The following is a 16,554-nucleotide window of genomic DNA, read 5'->3' on the forward strand; positions in this document are numbered from 1 at the left end:
ATGCACTGCTGATGACATCACATATTACATCATTCATGACATGGTCAGTGATATCACTGATGACATCACTGATGACATCTCAAATTACATCACTGATGACATCACTGATGACATCATCCAGTGATTGTGTGTTTCTTTAAAGTTTAAATATGTTTTATATATATGCCGAGGTGTATTGAAGAATGAGTGGGTGGATGGAGAATTTAGTAGGTGCGTGACTTACTGTTTAAGTGAGTGATTAAATGTGTCTTACTGAATGCATGGGTTAGTGACTAAACTGTATGAATGTCTGTATCAGTCTGTTGTTGTATAAGTTACTGCATGGGTTGGTGAGTAGCTACATGAGTGTCTATATGGGTTATCGATTGGTTGCCTTAGTATTTGTATGGGTGCCTGAGTGTGTGTGTGGGTGGGTGGGAGGTGTGTGACTCTGTGCATAGATATTTGAGTGGTTGATTCACTGGGTGTATGAGTTCAAGAGTGCATGTGGAAACAGCTGTATGGGTGGGTGAGTGTGTGTATGGGTGTGTTGGTGGGGGAATGGATGTCTCAGTGGTACATGTCCAAGTAACTACATATGTAAAAGGCAGTGAATGTGAGAGTGGCTGTATGTATGAGTGTGTACTTGTATCAGTGATTGTATAAGAGAGTAAGTATGTGTGTTGGTTTCTGTATGAATAAGTGATGTGGTGTGTGTATAACTGTATAGGTGAGTAAATGGAAGTGTGATTGATTCTTTGCATGACTGACTAGGTGTGTGAGTAACTCTGGATGAGTGGTGGGTGTGAGTGTATAGGTGTATGAGTGCATATGAAAGTGTTGTATTAATGAGTGACTGCATGTATGAGTGATTGTATGGGTGAATGTGTGGATTTGTGTGTAGACCTAGGAATCAGTGAGTGTGTATGTAGTAACTGGTATTGGTGTGTTGATGGTTTTGAAAATGGTAGTCTGTATTTTACAGTGGGTGTATCAAAGGTTATATTAGGGTGTGAGGAGGTGCATCAGAGTTACACGTGGTTGATGTCACCAGTGATGTCATTTGAGATGTCATCAGTGATGTCATCAGTGATGTCACTGACCATGTCATGAATGATGAAGTATGTGATGTCATCAGCATTGCATTTCGGGGGCGTGAGTTATAGTTAGCTGAACTAACTATAACGACAGAATTTCTCTGGTTTTGTTACAAGTGAAATATCAAACTAACGATAACGTCCTTGAAACCTATTGCTTCTTCTGTGAATTTTTAAGGTTTTTTTAAATGCTAATTTCTAACTATAATGTGCCTGAAACCTATGGGTTTGTTCAGTGAATTTCTAAGGTTTTATAAATACTAATTTCTAACTATAACGTGCCTGAAACCTATGTTTTTTTCAGTAAATTTCAAAGGTTTTTTAAATGCTATTTTCTTACCATAATGTAGCAGAAAAAAATGTTTTGTTTTTTTAATTTTTTTTTAATATTTTGTACTTTGGAAAAGATAAATATTCACTTTTTTAAAATAAAAAATAGGTAGGTAGGTAAAGCTTTATTCGCTAAAAAATATCATAAAAGCACAACATACAGTGATAAAAAAAGGATCAAGTTAGGCAATAAAAACAACAATTGATCATAAGTACATCTAAAAAGGTTATAAAAATGGTTAAGAACAGCATATAAAAGACAAAGTGCTTGGTGACCTGGAGTTCGTTAAAGTGCAAATGGGAACAGATCGCAGAAGTGGATCAGTGTAATTAGAGGGAAGTTTTTTTCTTTCGCAACAGCCAAGCACAGCCCAAATACTTAGCAATGCCGCAGACAATGGTAAGAGACGAGGTATCAGTCTGTAGGATGCGTAGCACAGTACGATAGTCACGGCATCCGAGCATTCTGCAAATCGGACGCAACCATTTAACTCTTGGTCTTCGATAATGGTAGCAGGCAAATAAAAAGTGGGGAATGGTCTCATTAGGTGCTGTGCAGCTCGGACAGCCAACAGATGAAGGTATAAATACTAATTTCTAACTATAACGTGCCTGAAACCTATGTTTTTTTCAGTAAATTTCAAAGGTTTTTTAAATGCTATTTTCTTACCATAATGTAGCAGAAAAAAATGTTTTGTTTTTTAAAAAAATTTTTTAAATATTTTGTACTTTGGAAAAGATAAATATTCACTTTTTTAAAATAAAAAATAGGAGTCGCGCACCCATCGTGTACCTGTCACGATCGGTGCGCAAATTCAAGCCGCCATATTGGTAAAGTCGTGTAGGATGCACGTGTCATAAGCGATGGGTGCGCGAATTACGACCGCACTGTAACGCCCTGAACGTCTCAGGATCGTTTAACAGACACGACAATGAGGACGCAACCACTTGTGAAGGGTTAGTTCTTTTAATGAAGGCAAATAAAATACAAAGAACAAACAAAAGTTATAGTCACTGGAATCCTCCAGGCTAAGTACGTTACCAGCCCACAGCACGGATGGTCCTAACCGTCCTCTGCATATACGCCGATCCCGGCGTATGCCAACAGAGGGCAGAAATGAAATGGCCGACAATGCCAATCGGTAGGCTGTGAGGGGCACGAAGAGTGTTGGGGAGAATCAAGGAGTCAGGGAAACACCCAGCCGGGGTCTCTACCTGAAGGGAGCAGCCGCTCAACCTCTTCCTCAGACTGCACCGGGACGCGGAGTCACCTCCTGGTGATGCGTCACCGATACCCCAATCACAAGCAAGAAGACTGAACCGAGAGCAGCCGCTCGATCGATCCTGTGGACTTCCGAGTCTGTAACGCGGCAAACACCTCCTGGTGTGCGTTACAGCTGGCAGTCCCTGTGTCTCTGGTCGGGCTGGGAGTTACGACTCCAACCAGCAAAAGCGCCACTGCGCTTGGACTCAGCCGAGTCAAAAAGCGAAGCTCAATGGTTGACCGGTAGAGCTTCCGGGTCCTTCACAGGTGACGATGGGGCAAGACACGGCCCAGGGAGTAACGACTCGACCTACCTCCGTTCTTGCCTTACTGGAGCACCACTCCGGAACACTGCTCTTCCCGGTTCCTCCCTTTATAGGGCGTGTTTTCCTTGAGTTATGTAACAGCTCTCCTGTTTATATAAGGGCGTGTTTCCCTTGAGTTATGTAACAGCTCTCCTGTTTACATAAGGGCGTGTTTCCCTTGAGTTATGTAACAGCTCTCCTGTTTACATAAGGGCGTGTTTCCCTTGAGTTATGTAACAGCTCTCCTGTTTACATAAGGGCGTGTTTCCCTTGTATGACAGGAATTCTTGACACGCACCTAATGTTACGCATGGAGTTGCGGTGCTCACGCTGGGTGCGCAAATCCGCCATGAATTTTTTACATATATAACTTTTTCATGTATATTAAAGCAAGACATTATTTACGTTTTTTATAAAAGTTATACCTTTGTATGTAGAATAAAGATAAATCACTCCTAAATATATTTTTTTGAATTTGCGATGGGTGCACGCTGGTTGCGTGCAGCGTGCGCAACTCCAGGTACTTTTTAAAGGAAGAATTTCATTGGCTCATAACTTTTTCATCCTAGATGTTACAAGACCCCACCCAATTTTGTTCTTCTTTCCAGAACCTCAGCAGAGAGACAGCAGTTGTGATTGCTCTATCTTTTTGTGCATTTTTTTGGTGTTTTTCAAAAACAGCTAGAAGAAATGGCTTCTTCCAGCATCCAACAACAGGTTCATTCACAGGAAGAAGATGACGAACCAGAACCAGTAAAAAAAAGATTTGAGAGTGTTGTCTGGGCCTTCTTTTCTATTCCTGAAGGCCAAAAGAAGGTGAATGCATGCAAAGTTACGTGCACTCTGTGCCAAAGCGTTGCTCTAAAAAAATGTATTCATGTGGCACATCGTCGATGCTGAAGCATCTTCAGACTATTCATCCACGGGAGCTTCCATGGGAGCAACACCGTTGTGCATTGGAGAAGCAGGCAGCAGGACAAGAGCAATCTGGAGGACCAAGCACATCATCTGGTTCTTCAACTGGCATGACAACCAACACTAAACCTGAATTCGCAAGAATTAAGCAGAGTTGTATTAAATGCCACAAAGTTCTCCGTATTGGAGAACAATCCGTGGATGCTATTGTGGTTGCAATCACAAACCACTTTTGTTACTTTATTTTTTTGTTTTTGCAATCTGTTACTAGTTGCAAAATGTTGTGAACGTTTTCACACTTCATTCTGTTTATTTTTCATACATTTTTGAATAAACACCAAAAAAATATAAAAAAGTTAGAAAATCACAAATAAAATATAAAATACAAAAAGAGGAAAAAATATAAAATACAAAAAGAAGAAAAAACAGTTCTTGTTAGAATTACCTATTCTGGTTAAAAAAGAGAAATGTGTATGTGCTGTATGAAGTGTACAGATAATATCTGCATGATTATATGGGTGCATGAATACTGCCTGGATGAGTGGATAATTGCTTGGGTAATAGAAGAGTGATTAGATGAGTGTTTGGGTAGTACCTGGGTGATTGCATGAGTGCATTAGTAGTATACAAGTGCATGCATGAGTGAATGGGTAGTGCTTGCATGATTGGAAGAGTACATGGGTAATGTCTGGGTAATTGCATGAGTGCAAGGGTAGTGACAGGATGATTGGAGCAGTGCATGGGTACTACCTGGGTAATTGAAGAAGTGAATTAGAAGTGTCTAGGTGATTAGAGGACTGCATAGGTAGTACTCAGGGGATTGTAGCAGTGCATGGTTAGTGCCTGGGTCATTGCATGAGTACATGGGTACTGACTGGATGATGAAGTACTGCAAGGAGAGTGCATGGTGAATTTATAAGTGATTGGGTATTGGTGCAGTGATTGGATAAGTACATGGTACTGACTGGGTGATTGAAGGAGTGCATGGGGAGTGACGGGGATTGCTGGACTGCATGGGTACTGCTTGGGTAATTGAAAGTGTGAATGAGCAGTGTCTAGGCGGTTAGAGGATTGTATGGGTAGTGCACAGGTGATTGTAGCAGTGCATGGTTACTGTCTGGGTAATTGCATGAGTACATGGGTACTGACTGGATAATTAGAGTGCTGGCAGGAGAGTGCATGGTGAATTTATAACTACTTGGGTATTGGCGCAGTGATTGGATAAGTACATGGTACTGGCTGGGTGATTGGTGGAGTGCATGGGGAGTGTCAGGGGGATTGCTGGACTGCATGGGTACTATCTGTGTAATTTGAAGGTCTGAACGTGTAGTCTCTAGGCTGTTAGAGGATTGTATGGGTACTGCACAGGTGATTGTAGCAGTGCATAGTTACTGCCTAGGTTATTGCATGAGGACATGAGAACTGACTGGATGATTAGAGTACTGCAAGGAGAGTGCATGGTGAATTTATAAGTGCTTGGGTATTGGCGGAGTGATTGGATAAGTACATGGTCCTGGCTGAGTGATTGCAGGAGTGCATGGGGAGTGACAAGGTGATTAATGGACTGCATGGGTACTACCTGGGTAATTGAAGGTGTGAATGAGTAGTGGCTAGGCGATTAGAGGATTGTATGGGTACTGCATGTGTGATTGCATAAATGCATGGGCAATGCTTGGGTTATTGCATGAGTGCATGAGTAGTGCTTGGGTGACTGGGAGAGTGCATGGGTAGTGCCTGGGTGATTTCATAAGTGCTTGGGTAGTGGCGGAGTGATTTCATGAGTGCTTGGATACTGACTGGGTTATTGGAGAATTGCATGGGTACTGCATGTGTGATTGCATAAGTGCATGGGTAATGCTTTGGTTATTGCATGAGTACATGGGTAGTGCTTGGGTGATTGGGAGAGTGCATGGGTAGTGCCTGGGTGATTTCATAAGTGCTTGGGTAGTGGCGGAGTGATTTCATGAGTGCTTTGATACTAATTGGGTGATTGCAGAATATGAAATCAGTCAATCATTACTCATGTAGTTTTAAAATCACCCAGTCCCTACATTTGCACTCCTCTAATTGGTCAGACAGCCTCTCAATAGTTCACTAAGCATACATATAACTGTATAAATACAATCTGAACACATAGATGAGTCATTACATGTTATCTAGTTAAGTAGATAAGTACAACATGCCTGCAAGGGTAGTATGTGATGGTTTATTTTTGAGCTACATCTTCACCATTCTATCTACAAATATGCAACCTCACTAAACTATACCTCTCAACAGACTTATAAAAGAAGGCTAATTAACAACACCTTTTATGTACATTTTTAAAACCACATTTTTATTCTACCTCTTCACCTTTGTATCTGAAATTATGTGGCACCATTCACGTATACCTTTGTTCAGACTAGAAAAAAGAAGCCTGATTAACAACAGCTTATGTCTCCAATGTTTATACCACTATTTTATGCTCCATCTTCATCTTTTTCTGTAAAATTACGTGGCATCATTTAAGTATACCTTATTCCTGACTAGAAAAAAGAAACTTAAGTAATAACACCTTATATGAACATTTTTCAAACTGCACATTTGTGCTGCTTGTTCAACCAACTATCTAAAATTATGTGCATCATTCAACTATACCTTTGTACAGACTTAAAAAACAAACCTACTTAATAACATCTTATATGAACATCAGTAGTCATCTTAAAAAAATACACATATTGCTGTAGAGACTCTTCAATCAAACAAACTACAACATACATCTCTACATTTAATAATATATTTCAAACAACACAGTTTTTGAATAGTGTTAACATTTTAAAAATAAACCTCACAAATTTATAACTCACCTTGCATATAAATGTGTGGAATTGAAAATCTCACAAACTCTGACAGGATTTTCTTTTACACACAATCAATATAATGCACCAGACTCAGCAAGGTAAAACCAGAAATGGCAAACACACAAAAGTAACAAATCATTGCTTCCCAGACTTTTTCAAATTGTAAAACACATTTCTATTGGTTACACATAATAATACTTAGCAAATGACTTCTGAAGGTGCCCAAACTGTTTCTACATTGTTTTAGAAGTCGCGACCCCATCGTGCACCACCGCGATGGAGTCGCCAATTCGGACAGGAGTTCAAAAAGATATAGGAAATAAATGCAACACTATTTTTTAATTAAACACCACTTCTAAAAATAGTACTGACTTAGGAAAAATCATTGAAAAAGATATTACTTATATATAAATTACATTTTCACATTTTAAAAGCACATTTAAGTTTTAACCCTACCCCCATTCTGCTTAATACCAGTTTCCATAGCAACAGTTCATGGAACATTCAACTGAATTCACAGGTCACAAGTTCACCATATTTTCAAGTTCACCACACAATGTTGGAAATACAAACAGCAGGTGTGGTTGACTTTGCAAAATATGATTGGCTAGGCTGAGGGCAAAGCAGGTGCCCATCGCACGTTGCAATTGTAGCTACGAGGTCTGTTGACATTAGACGTATCATGAAAAAGCATTGGAGTTTATTAGAAACTGACCCAGTAATAGGCAACTGTATAGCCACAGCTCCCCAACTAACATACAGATAATCAGGATCCCTCAAGGACCGGCTGGTCCAGAGCTATCCTAGGGAAACCAAACAAGAAAGCTGGCTAAGGTCCCCCAAGGGGTTTGTCAGGTGTGGCTCCTGTAAAGCCTGTAGAAGCAGCAGGAGCAGAGATCACTTCATCAGTAGGGGCTCTAACATCAAACAAATTACTAAACTTATTACCTGCACCAGTGACTTTGTTATATACATCTTACAATGTCCCTGTGGTCTCAGGTATATTGGGAGCACCAAGTTGCAGTTAAAAAATAGAATCTTGCAGCACATGAGAGCAGTGACTAATCGAGACCTTAATTACCCCGTGGCGAGACATTTCTCAGAAAAACATCAGAGTAAGAGTTCGCTGTTAGAATTCTGGGGAATTGATCGCATCATGCCACATCCGAGGGGTGGGGATCGAGAGAAACAACTAAGGGTGGCAGAATCTAAGTACATCATTGAGCTCGACACTAAAATGCCAGGAGGGCTAAATAGTGGAGAGGGGTTGACCACTAATATTGGTTTAAAATAATTATCTTTATATCCAGTCTATACATATTGCTCTTTCCAGGGTAATAGATATTTAATTTTTTTATTGTGAGGTTATCCTGTTATCTGCTAGCCGTGTATATGGTGGAGGAGCATAGCAGTGTCTGTGCTATTATATAATTATTTCACTTTTAAGTACGAGGTTGTGAGGTAGTAAGGGAGGGGTCACATACCTTGGATATCATTATTATGATAATCCATTTAAACCTGGTTTATCCAAGGGGATGGTATTTAAATTTGCATTTTATCCCCTTAATTGAACATCCTTTGATTTTTCAATTAATCCCTCAACAATGTATTAATTCAATCATTGCCGTACCCTCCGCCCCTATACCTTCTCACTGTAAATATTTTATTGCACTCCCACCTATGCACTTTTCACTCACATTTGTTATGTGTAACATTTGCACCCATGCTTAGTAACACGTTCTGCCCTTAACGAATATGTATGTATATATAAGACATTATACTGCTACTTTTGTAATGGGGTACATTACCTGTTAATGCTGGTGTTTTATGCTTGTTTTTTAACTGTATAGGGTACATTACCCAAGATTGATGAAGCTATACATATTGTGGGTATTTTACCCTAGAGTAATGAACTAATTTGCTTGGAGATTAGCATAGACGAAACTCCGCAAATATGCGTTATACACATTCCCGTAACATTGGGAGGCCACAGTTTTGAATTTTAAATCGCCTTCATAGTGAATGCACAGTGTGAAATTTAGGAGATTGCAATATCCCGTAACACGGAGTTGCGATATATATCTCTTTCTGTGGCTGATTCAACGCAAGTCTGTTTTTCATGTCTATGATCGAATATGCAATGAACGCATTTTGTTAACCAAGCATAATATTTCTGCTCTACATTTAACCAGCATATTCACTTGAAATTGATTTAATTTACTTTGATTCAAGTCAATATAATTTTCAGGACTGATATAGTTAGGAATTAGCATTTAAAAAACCTTTGAAATTCACTGAAAAAGCCATAGGTTTCCGGCCTGATATAGTTAGGAATTATCATTTAAAAAACCTTAGAAATTCACTGAAAAAACAATAGGTTTTAGGGGTGTTATAGTTAGCTGGACATTTCACTCGAACAAAACCATTCAAATTCCTCCGATATAGTTAGTTGTACTAACTACATCTCGCGCGCCCGCAATCCACTGCTAATGATGTCACATATTACATCATTCATGACATGGTCAGTGACATCACTGATGACATCTCATCATCATTTTTACGTACAGTAGTTACAGTTGTTGCAATGGGCAACACAATTTCAAACACAATGCAACATTGAGCTCAATGTGAATTTCTAGTCAAATGCAATTAGTTACTCTATGTATTACTTTTCTAAGCACAGGACTGGATCCTAGATTCAGTCCTTGGACATCTCCTGTAAACAGTTGAGTAAAAGCGTTTTGGTTACAGTAGTGATTTATAAGGAATATTATTGTATTTTAAAAGTTGACACTTTTTTGTTATCCTATGGCAGAAAATTCACTTAGCAGGTAAGTAGTGTTATCGTTACTTTTTCTTACTCAGTGGTCGATCCTGGATCCAGCACTGGTGAATCTCCTGTAAACGGTTGAAAGAATGTGTTTAAGTCATACAGACGATTTTTTAGGAATATTTTTAGTTTGTGAAAATAGGCACTTAGAAACTTTTCTGCTGAAAACCACACAATGGATTCCTATGGAAGGAAATACAAGTTACTGGTAAGTACGCTGAGAATTACTTTCCAGGGTCAGTGCTGGGCTAAAAGATGCAGCCCTGGGTTCTCTCCTGATAACAGGTAAGTAAATCGGAATTCGTAGTTCGGCTGATTTTAGAGGAATATTTGTACAATGGTGAAGGAAGGCGGCGGGGCCTGAGGTGATGTGTGCAAACACGCCCTGTGGCACGTTTTAAGTTGGGGAATTAATTCCTCTTCAATCCTGCGGTCCCCTGGGGGCCAACTAGCCCACCAGGTACCTCCAGTATGCGCCAGGGAGCTGCGTTGCAGAGAGGTGTAATGAGGCCATGCGCCTTTTTACAACACTCTGCAACGCAGCTCCGTGGCGCTTACTGGAGGTACCTGGTGGGCTAGTTGGCCCCTAGGGGACTTCTGGATTGAAGTGGAATTAATTCCCCAACTTAAAACACGCCACAGGGCGTGTTTGCACACATATCACCTCAGGCCCCGCCCCCTACCTTCACCACGGTGCAAACGTGCCCCATGGCGTGTTTTAAGTTGGGGGATTTAGTCCCCTTGAATCCTGAGGTCCCCTGGCGGCCAACTATCCCACCGGGGACCTCCAGTGTGCGCCAGGGAGCTGCATTGCAGAGAGGTGTTCAGAGGCCACACCCCTTTTTACAACACTCTGCAACGCAGCTCCGTGGTGCTTAGTGGAGGTACCTAGTGGGCTAGTTGGCCCCTAGGGAACCTCTGGATTGAAGAGGAATGAATTCCCCACCTTAAAACGTGCCACAGGGCGTGTTTGCACACATATCACCTCAGACCCCGCCCCCTATCTTCACCACTGTGCAAACGCGCCCCGTGGCACGTTTTAAGTTGGGGATTAAGTCCCCTTGAATCCTGAGGTCCCCTGGCAGCCAATTAGCCCACCAGGTACCTCCAGTAAGCGCCACGGAGCTGCATTGCAGAGAGGTGTAAAAAGGGGCATGGCCTCATTACACCTCTCTGCAACGCAGCCCCCTGGCGCATACTGGAGGTTCCTAGTGGGCTAGTTGGCCCCCAGGGACCCCCAGTATTGAAGGGGAATTAGTTCCCCCTCTGCAAACGCGCCAGGGGGCGCGTTTGCAGAGTGGTGCAAGGAGGGGGCGTGGCCTCCGGCCCGATCCCCTCTTTTTTTAGAAGGGAGACTGTGTATCCCCCCTTCTTTTTCTAATTTATTGGCCCTGGGGACCCCATCCCCCAGGGCCTGCCCCCAATTTGCTTTTTAAAAAAAAAAGAAAAAAAAATCGGGAAGGGGGCTGCGTGGCCCCCCTCCTGTGGCCAATTCCTGCCCCGGGGACCCCATCCCCCGGGGCATGGCCAATTTTTAAAACTATTTTTCTATTTTGGAAGGGGGCTACGTAGCCCCCCTCCTCAGGCCACTTCAAGGCCCCGGGGACCCCATCCCCCGGGGCCAGCCATTTTTTTTTATTTACTTTTTTTATGTTAATTGGGGAGGGGGGCCCCCATCCCGAGCCACTGGTAGCCCCGCGGACCCCATGGCAGGGTGGGAGCCGCGAGGCTCCCGCCCTGCCATTGCAAACAGCAGTGTCCCGGGGGTGGGCACCTCGGGACACTGCAGGAGCCGGCCCTGGGGGATGGTGGTCCCCAGGGCCTATACAAGGCTCCAGGAGGGGGGCCGCGCGGCCCCCCTCCCACAATGTGAAGTTGCCCCGGGGGTGGCGGTCCCCGGGGCTGGGGGGGCCTGAGAGCCCCCACACCAAATGTATTGATGACATCATCCAGTGAATATGTGTCTTTCTGAAAAATATTTTTTATATATGTATATATATGTATATCTAAAGGTAATGGAAGAATAAATGGGTAAATAAGTGTCTAAATGGATGTTTTTTTTTGTAAAATTAATTGTATAACTGACTTATTAATAGCATCTTAGTGAATACAGTGATGTAATATGTGACGTCATCAGCAGTGGATTGCGGTCGCGCAAGTTATATTTAGCTGAACTAACTATAACGGGGGAATTTCAATGGTTTTTTACGAGTGAAATGTCCAGCTAACTATAACATGTGTGAAACCTATGGTTTTTTCAGTGAAAATATATATATTTATATACACATTCCTAGGGCCAGCTCTGTTTTTAGTGTCATTTACACTCTTTGTCAGTTCATAACAAACTGCATGGGGTAATGGTTCAGTCAGCATCAATCATTCGCTCTCTTGCACCATTTTCTGATCACATGTGTGCATCCATCTCAAAACGATGCTCTTCAGTGTCTGATTTTGTTAGCCACTCCTTTAGTTTTGAATTTTCAACTTTTATAGTTACCCTTAATTTGCTTTGTTCCCTGTTTTTTATTTTAATGTTTTTTAAGAGGACCGTACAGCTCTCCAGACTGTGCTAATGGGTCACTTGCTTGCCACACATCCTATCTGGCATCTTCCTCTAAACCAGGAGAAAAGTATGGAATGCTGTTGTCCATTTGTATAATTGTTTTACCATTCCAAGGTGGCCAACAGATTGGTTTTATATGTGGCTGCATGCTTTCACTTTGCAAAACGGACACTTGCTGCTATATTTAGTTTTGCTATTGCAAACATATGCCCACCATGATTAGACTGCAGAATGTTTTCTGGTATTCTCTTAATTTATCTTGCATACGTTGTTGAGTTTGTGTGCTTTTTTGCAGTTGTGTTAGAAGATGAATGTAAGAATGAGTTAGTGGATTCATCAATGGATGCATGAGTACAAAGGGAAATGACATAGTGAGTGCCTATATCCATCAGTGACACAAAAGGCACTTTTATTCATAAACCAGTCCTATTAGTGTTGCCAAAGCTTTCTGACTAAATTTCAGATAACCACAGGAATAAATGTGTTAGCTTTATCTTAGTAATGGGTGTATTTCATTTATAGCTGAACAAAGGATCACTTTCCATTACAGTTGTGGATACAAAACCATGTTTTTGGTGGACTCTTTACACTGACCTCTAAGCCTGGCCGATACTGTTCATTCACATGTAAATGTTGCATATTTATTTTTTGTAGTCCATACCTTTTATAGGCCTGCCATATTAGTGAGAATAACATAAGGGGACTCAGGTAGTCAAATAATCCACCTTGACAGATTATCAATCCATTTTCATTTTAGTTCACATCATATTTGTATATGACTGGGTCCAAACTGAGCTGGTAAAATTAACTATAGACTGGAATGCTGCCTTAGTATTTTTTTACCAGTGGCTGAGATTCATTCAGGCATTAAATCCATCACTTTTTATATACTGTAGTGTGTTGCTTTAAGTGAGACTGGTATGCCCAGACGGGGGTCCTGTGTAAAATGTGTTACTGGAACCAAGCTGTATCAAGCCGATGATCCTTGACTAGGGCTAAACCAGCCCTGGGATGCTTCTATTTTGGTTCAAAGAGAATCCAACTCAGCAGTTTGGGCTGGACTGTTTCCTTTGAAATGGTCAATACTGATTTGCATATGGTTGTGTCCTATCTGAGGTGGCATGGTGTTCAAAATAACGATGGACTGGGATACAGTGGCTGAGAATATTTCAAGCATTCCATCCATCACCTTTTTGTCCACTTTAGTGCATTGTCCCGAATCTAGATTAGCATACATTATTATATGGTATGTAATGTTGTCATTTGTGTTTTTCTGATATGTTTAGCTCTTCCATTTTAATTGTTTGGTATCCCCAAAGCAACTTCTTTCTTGTATCTCTACTCCTCTCAAGTCCTGTGTGACCCCTTATGCTGTGCACATAGATAGTAAGATAATGTCTTCATATCCAGGGCATTTCTTGTAAGTGACTGAGAACAGGGTGGACCTTTGACACCATCAAGTGTCTAAAGAGACCTTATACTTATGCACAGCTTATCATGTGTGCAAAAAGAAAAATGTGCAGCACTCCACAGTTTTATTTATGTTAGTGTCAGTGTACCTAATTTCTTTTTGTGATGTTACTCGTTTCAATACCCCAATGCCCTTTTTCCCACCAGATTCCATGTTTAACCATAATTCACTGCCAATAGTCATGGAGTAGCTCGATTTATCCCTTCCTTTCCTTTATCTTTTTCATGGCAGTGATTCGTCCTACATCCAAGCAGTCTATGATCTTTCCAACATGGTGCAGCAGAGAATTCGATTCTTTCCTTATCACAATAATCTTATTTACTACCTCAGTCCTGATGGGTACCGGTTCCGGAGGGCCTGCAGAATAGCCCACCTTCATACAGGTAATGATAATCTAATTTCCTCACCAATGGCATTCAGGAATGACCTTTAGCCATAAATTTGTTAATAAGTAGCAAAACCATAAACCTTTTGCAGAAGCAGAAGGAATAGCTTCTCCTGGAACTGATAACTTGCTTTCCGTTGCACTGCTTGATGTCCTTTTTGGTTGAAGACAGGTGTCATTTCTAGTTATTGCAGTAAAGTTGTTATTGTAGAAAGGTAGGATATGCATGAAAGCCTCCATCCATCCAACCTTCCAACTCTTGTGCCTGGTCTTAAATAGGCCTGGGCGAAGCACTACGCTACGCTCGCGTAGTTTGCGAAGTTCGCGCTACTTCGCACTACGCGAACTGCACGTAGCACAGTGCGAACTTGCGTAGCGTAGTGTTGCGTAGTGCTGCGGTCATTTTTTGCTTGCTCGCGGTCCTCAACGTCATGTTGGCGACCGCGAGCAAGCAAAATGACATCCTGGCGAGACTTTTTCCTTGTTCGCGATCGCGAGCATGGAAAATAAACCTCCCGGCGAGATTCCCAACGCGAGGAGGTCAGGTTTCTCATTGCGAGGGGTCGCGTATGCTCGCGACCGCTCGCGATGAGAAACTACCAGTTCGCGTTGAGAAAGCTGCCGCTCGAGTAAAAATCTACTCGAGCAGCAGAAAACTACAGCTCGCACTGTGCAAGATGCCATTTTCAATGATTGCACAGTGCCGGTTGCTTGTCCGCACTGTGCAATCATTGAAAACAACATCTTGCACAGTGCGAACATGTTACTACGCAGTTCGCGAAGTGCTACGCGTAGCTCGCGTAGTGCGAACTTCACTTTGCGTAGCTTCGCGAAGTGCTACTTCGCGAACTACGCCCACCCTTAGTCTTAAATATCTTTTTCACAAACGAGGCTTGCTATTCAAGATGCAATATCAACTCCAATCAAGGAATGCTTTCCACTTCACGGTCTCCAAAACCACCTCTATCTGTACCTCACCAACAATTCACCACTGCCAATATCACCACTACCAATACTACCATCAATATCACCAACACCAACAAGCGATACAATTATCACCACCATTGGCAACACTACCCATTATTCTTCCAAAACTAATACCACAACACATGTGAGTGAAGTAAACTCTGGCATACGGCGCAACAGAGTTAAGTAAATAAATAAAACAATTTATATTGTGCGTGCTGCAAAGCCAACTCGCCGATGCAGCGCGCACAATATAAATTGTTTTATTTAAATATTTATTTACTTAACTTTGTTGCACAATATGCCGGAGTTTACTACTACTCACCCTGCCCCTTCCCCACCTCACCGCCCCCAGCACTCCCTCGGCGAGCCGCCACTGACTGGAGGAGTTCACAATGGGGAAGTGGCAGAGGTGAGCATGAGAGTAGAGCAATGTCAGTAACAGACAGTGGGGAGTACTGGAGGAGAGCATGAAGAGGAAGAGCAGCAAGAAACACTGGAGGAGAGCACTGCAAGAAAGCACTGGAAGAGATCGCTAAAAGCGCACCAAAAGATACCTCTGGTGAAGAGCACGATGAGAAGACCATGGGAAGCACTAGAGGAGAGCATGAAGAGAAGGGGAGGTGGAGAGAAGAAAGCACCAAAGAAGACCTCTGAAGAAGAGCGTGAAGAGAAGGGGGGCAGTGGAAAGTAGTGGAGGAGATCAGGAAGTGGAAGGGGTGGCGGATAGTACTGGAAGAGATCATAAACGGGAGGGTGTAAAGGAAAGTGCTAGAAAAGAGGGTGGAGAGGAGTGGGAAGCCCAGTCCACTGTATGATGAAATAAAGAGTAGAGGGCAACAGAGAGCACTGGGGAGATCAAGAACAGAGCACTGGAACACAATAGCATAGAGCACTGAGAAGAGGGAGCATTTGGGAGCACTGGAAGAGAGTAACAGAATAGAGCAGGCAGAGAAGGGGGAAAGCAGACAGCATCAGAGAAGAGCATGAAAAAGAAGGGAAAACATACATCACTAGAGAAGAACACTGGTGAAGCATTGAAAGCGCTGGAAGCAGGGTTTTAAATGGGATGCAAAAAGTCTGGGTCTTTAAAAGACAAAATGACTTAAACATGATATCTACATTTCTGTGTTTTCCATAGTATGCTACTCAGCCAGTGTTTTGGGTCCTCTGTAAGCATTCTGTTATTGCATCCAATCATATAACAAAACTGACATACACCTAAAAACAGCCAGGACTATTGGCTTTGTCAATGGTTGTTAGCTGTTTAAGGTAAATTAGTAGGAACAATGAGTTGTTGTAAATAATTAATTTTGAAAATGTTTCAGTTTGGAAATTGTGAGACTGTTGATTAAATTTGACTGCAGCCTGTTAAAGGGGTAGTGATCTTCAGTGCCTCAATCACACGCATTGTGTTCACTCTGTTAGACATTTACACCCTTTTTATCACCAAATCTTGATATATTACACCTCATCTTTGTCCTCTTAAGCACCCTCTTTTCACACTCTCCTGAATGGACTTCCCTGTATCTCCTTTCCTTCACTGTTTTCCAAACACACAACACACCCACTTACCTGGAAGCACTGTATTTTCTTTGCATTCACCTTG

At 42.0% G+C, this 16,554-nt stretch overlaps 1 protein-coding gene across 1 annotated transcript in view; it reads left to right on the plus strand.

The window, feature by feature from the left end:
• Positions 1-16,554, plus strand: part of LOC146835026 (cytochrome P450 4B1-like) — a 253,521-nt gene that overhangs the window by 170,226 nt on the left and 66,741 nt on the right. Inside the window, exon 6 of the mRNA XM_085602688.1 lies at positions 13,826-13,977. Coding sequence (XP_085458814.1) covers positions 13,826-13,977 — 152 coding nt within the window. The remainder of the gene's footprint in view (positions 1-13,825; positions 13,978-16,554) is intronic.

Source organism: Triturus cristatus, chromosome 4_2 (genome assembly GCF_964204655.1).
Source record: "Triturus cristatus chromosome 4_2, aTriCri1.1, whole genome shotgun sequence".
In the NCBI taxonomy this organism is placed as follows: Eukaryota; Metazoa; Chordata; class Amphibia; order Caudata; family Salamandridae; genus Triturus; species Triturus cristatus.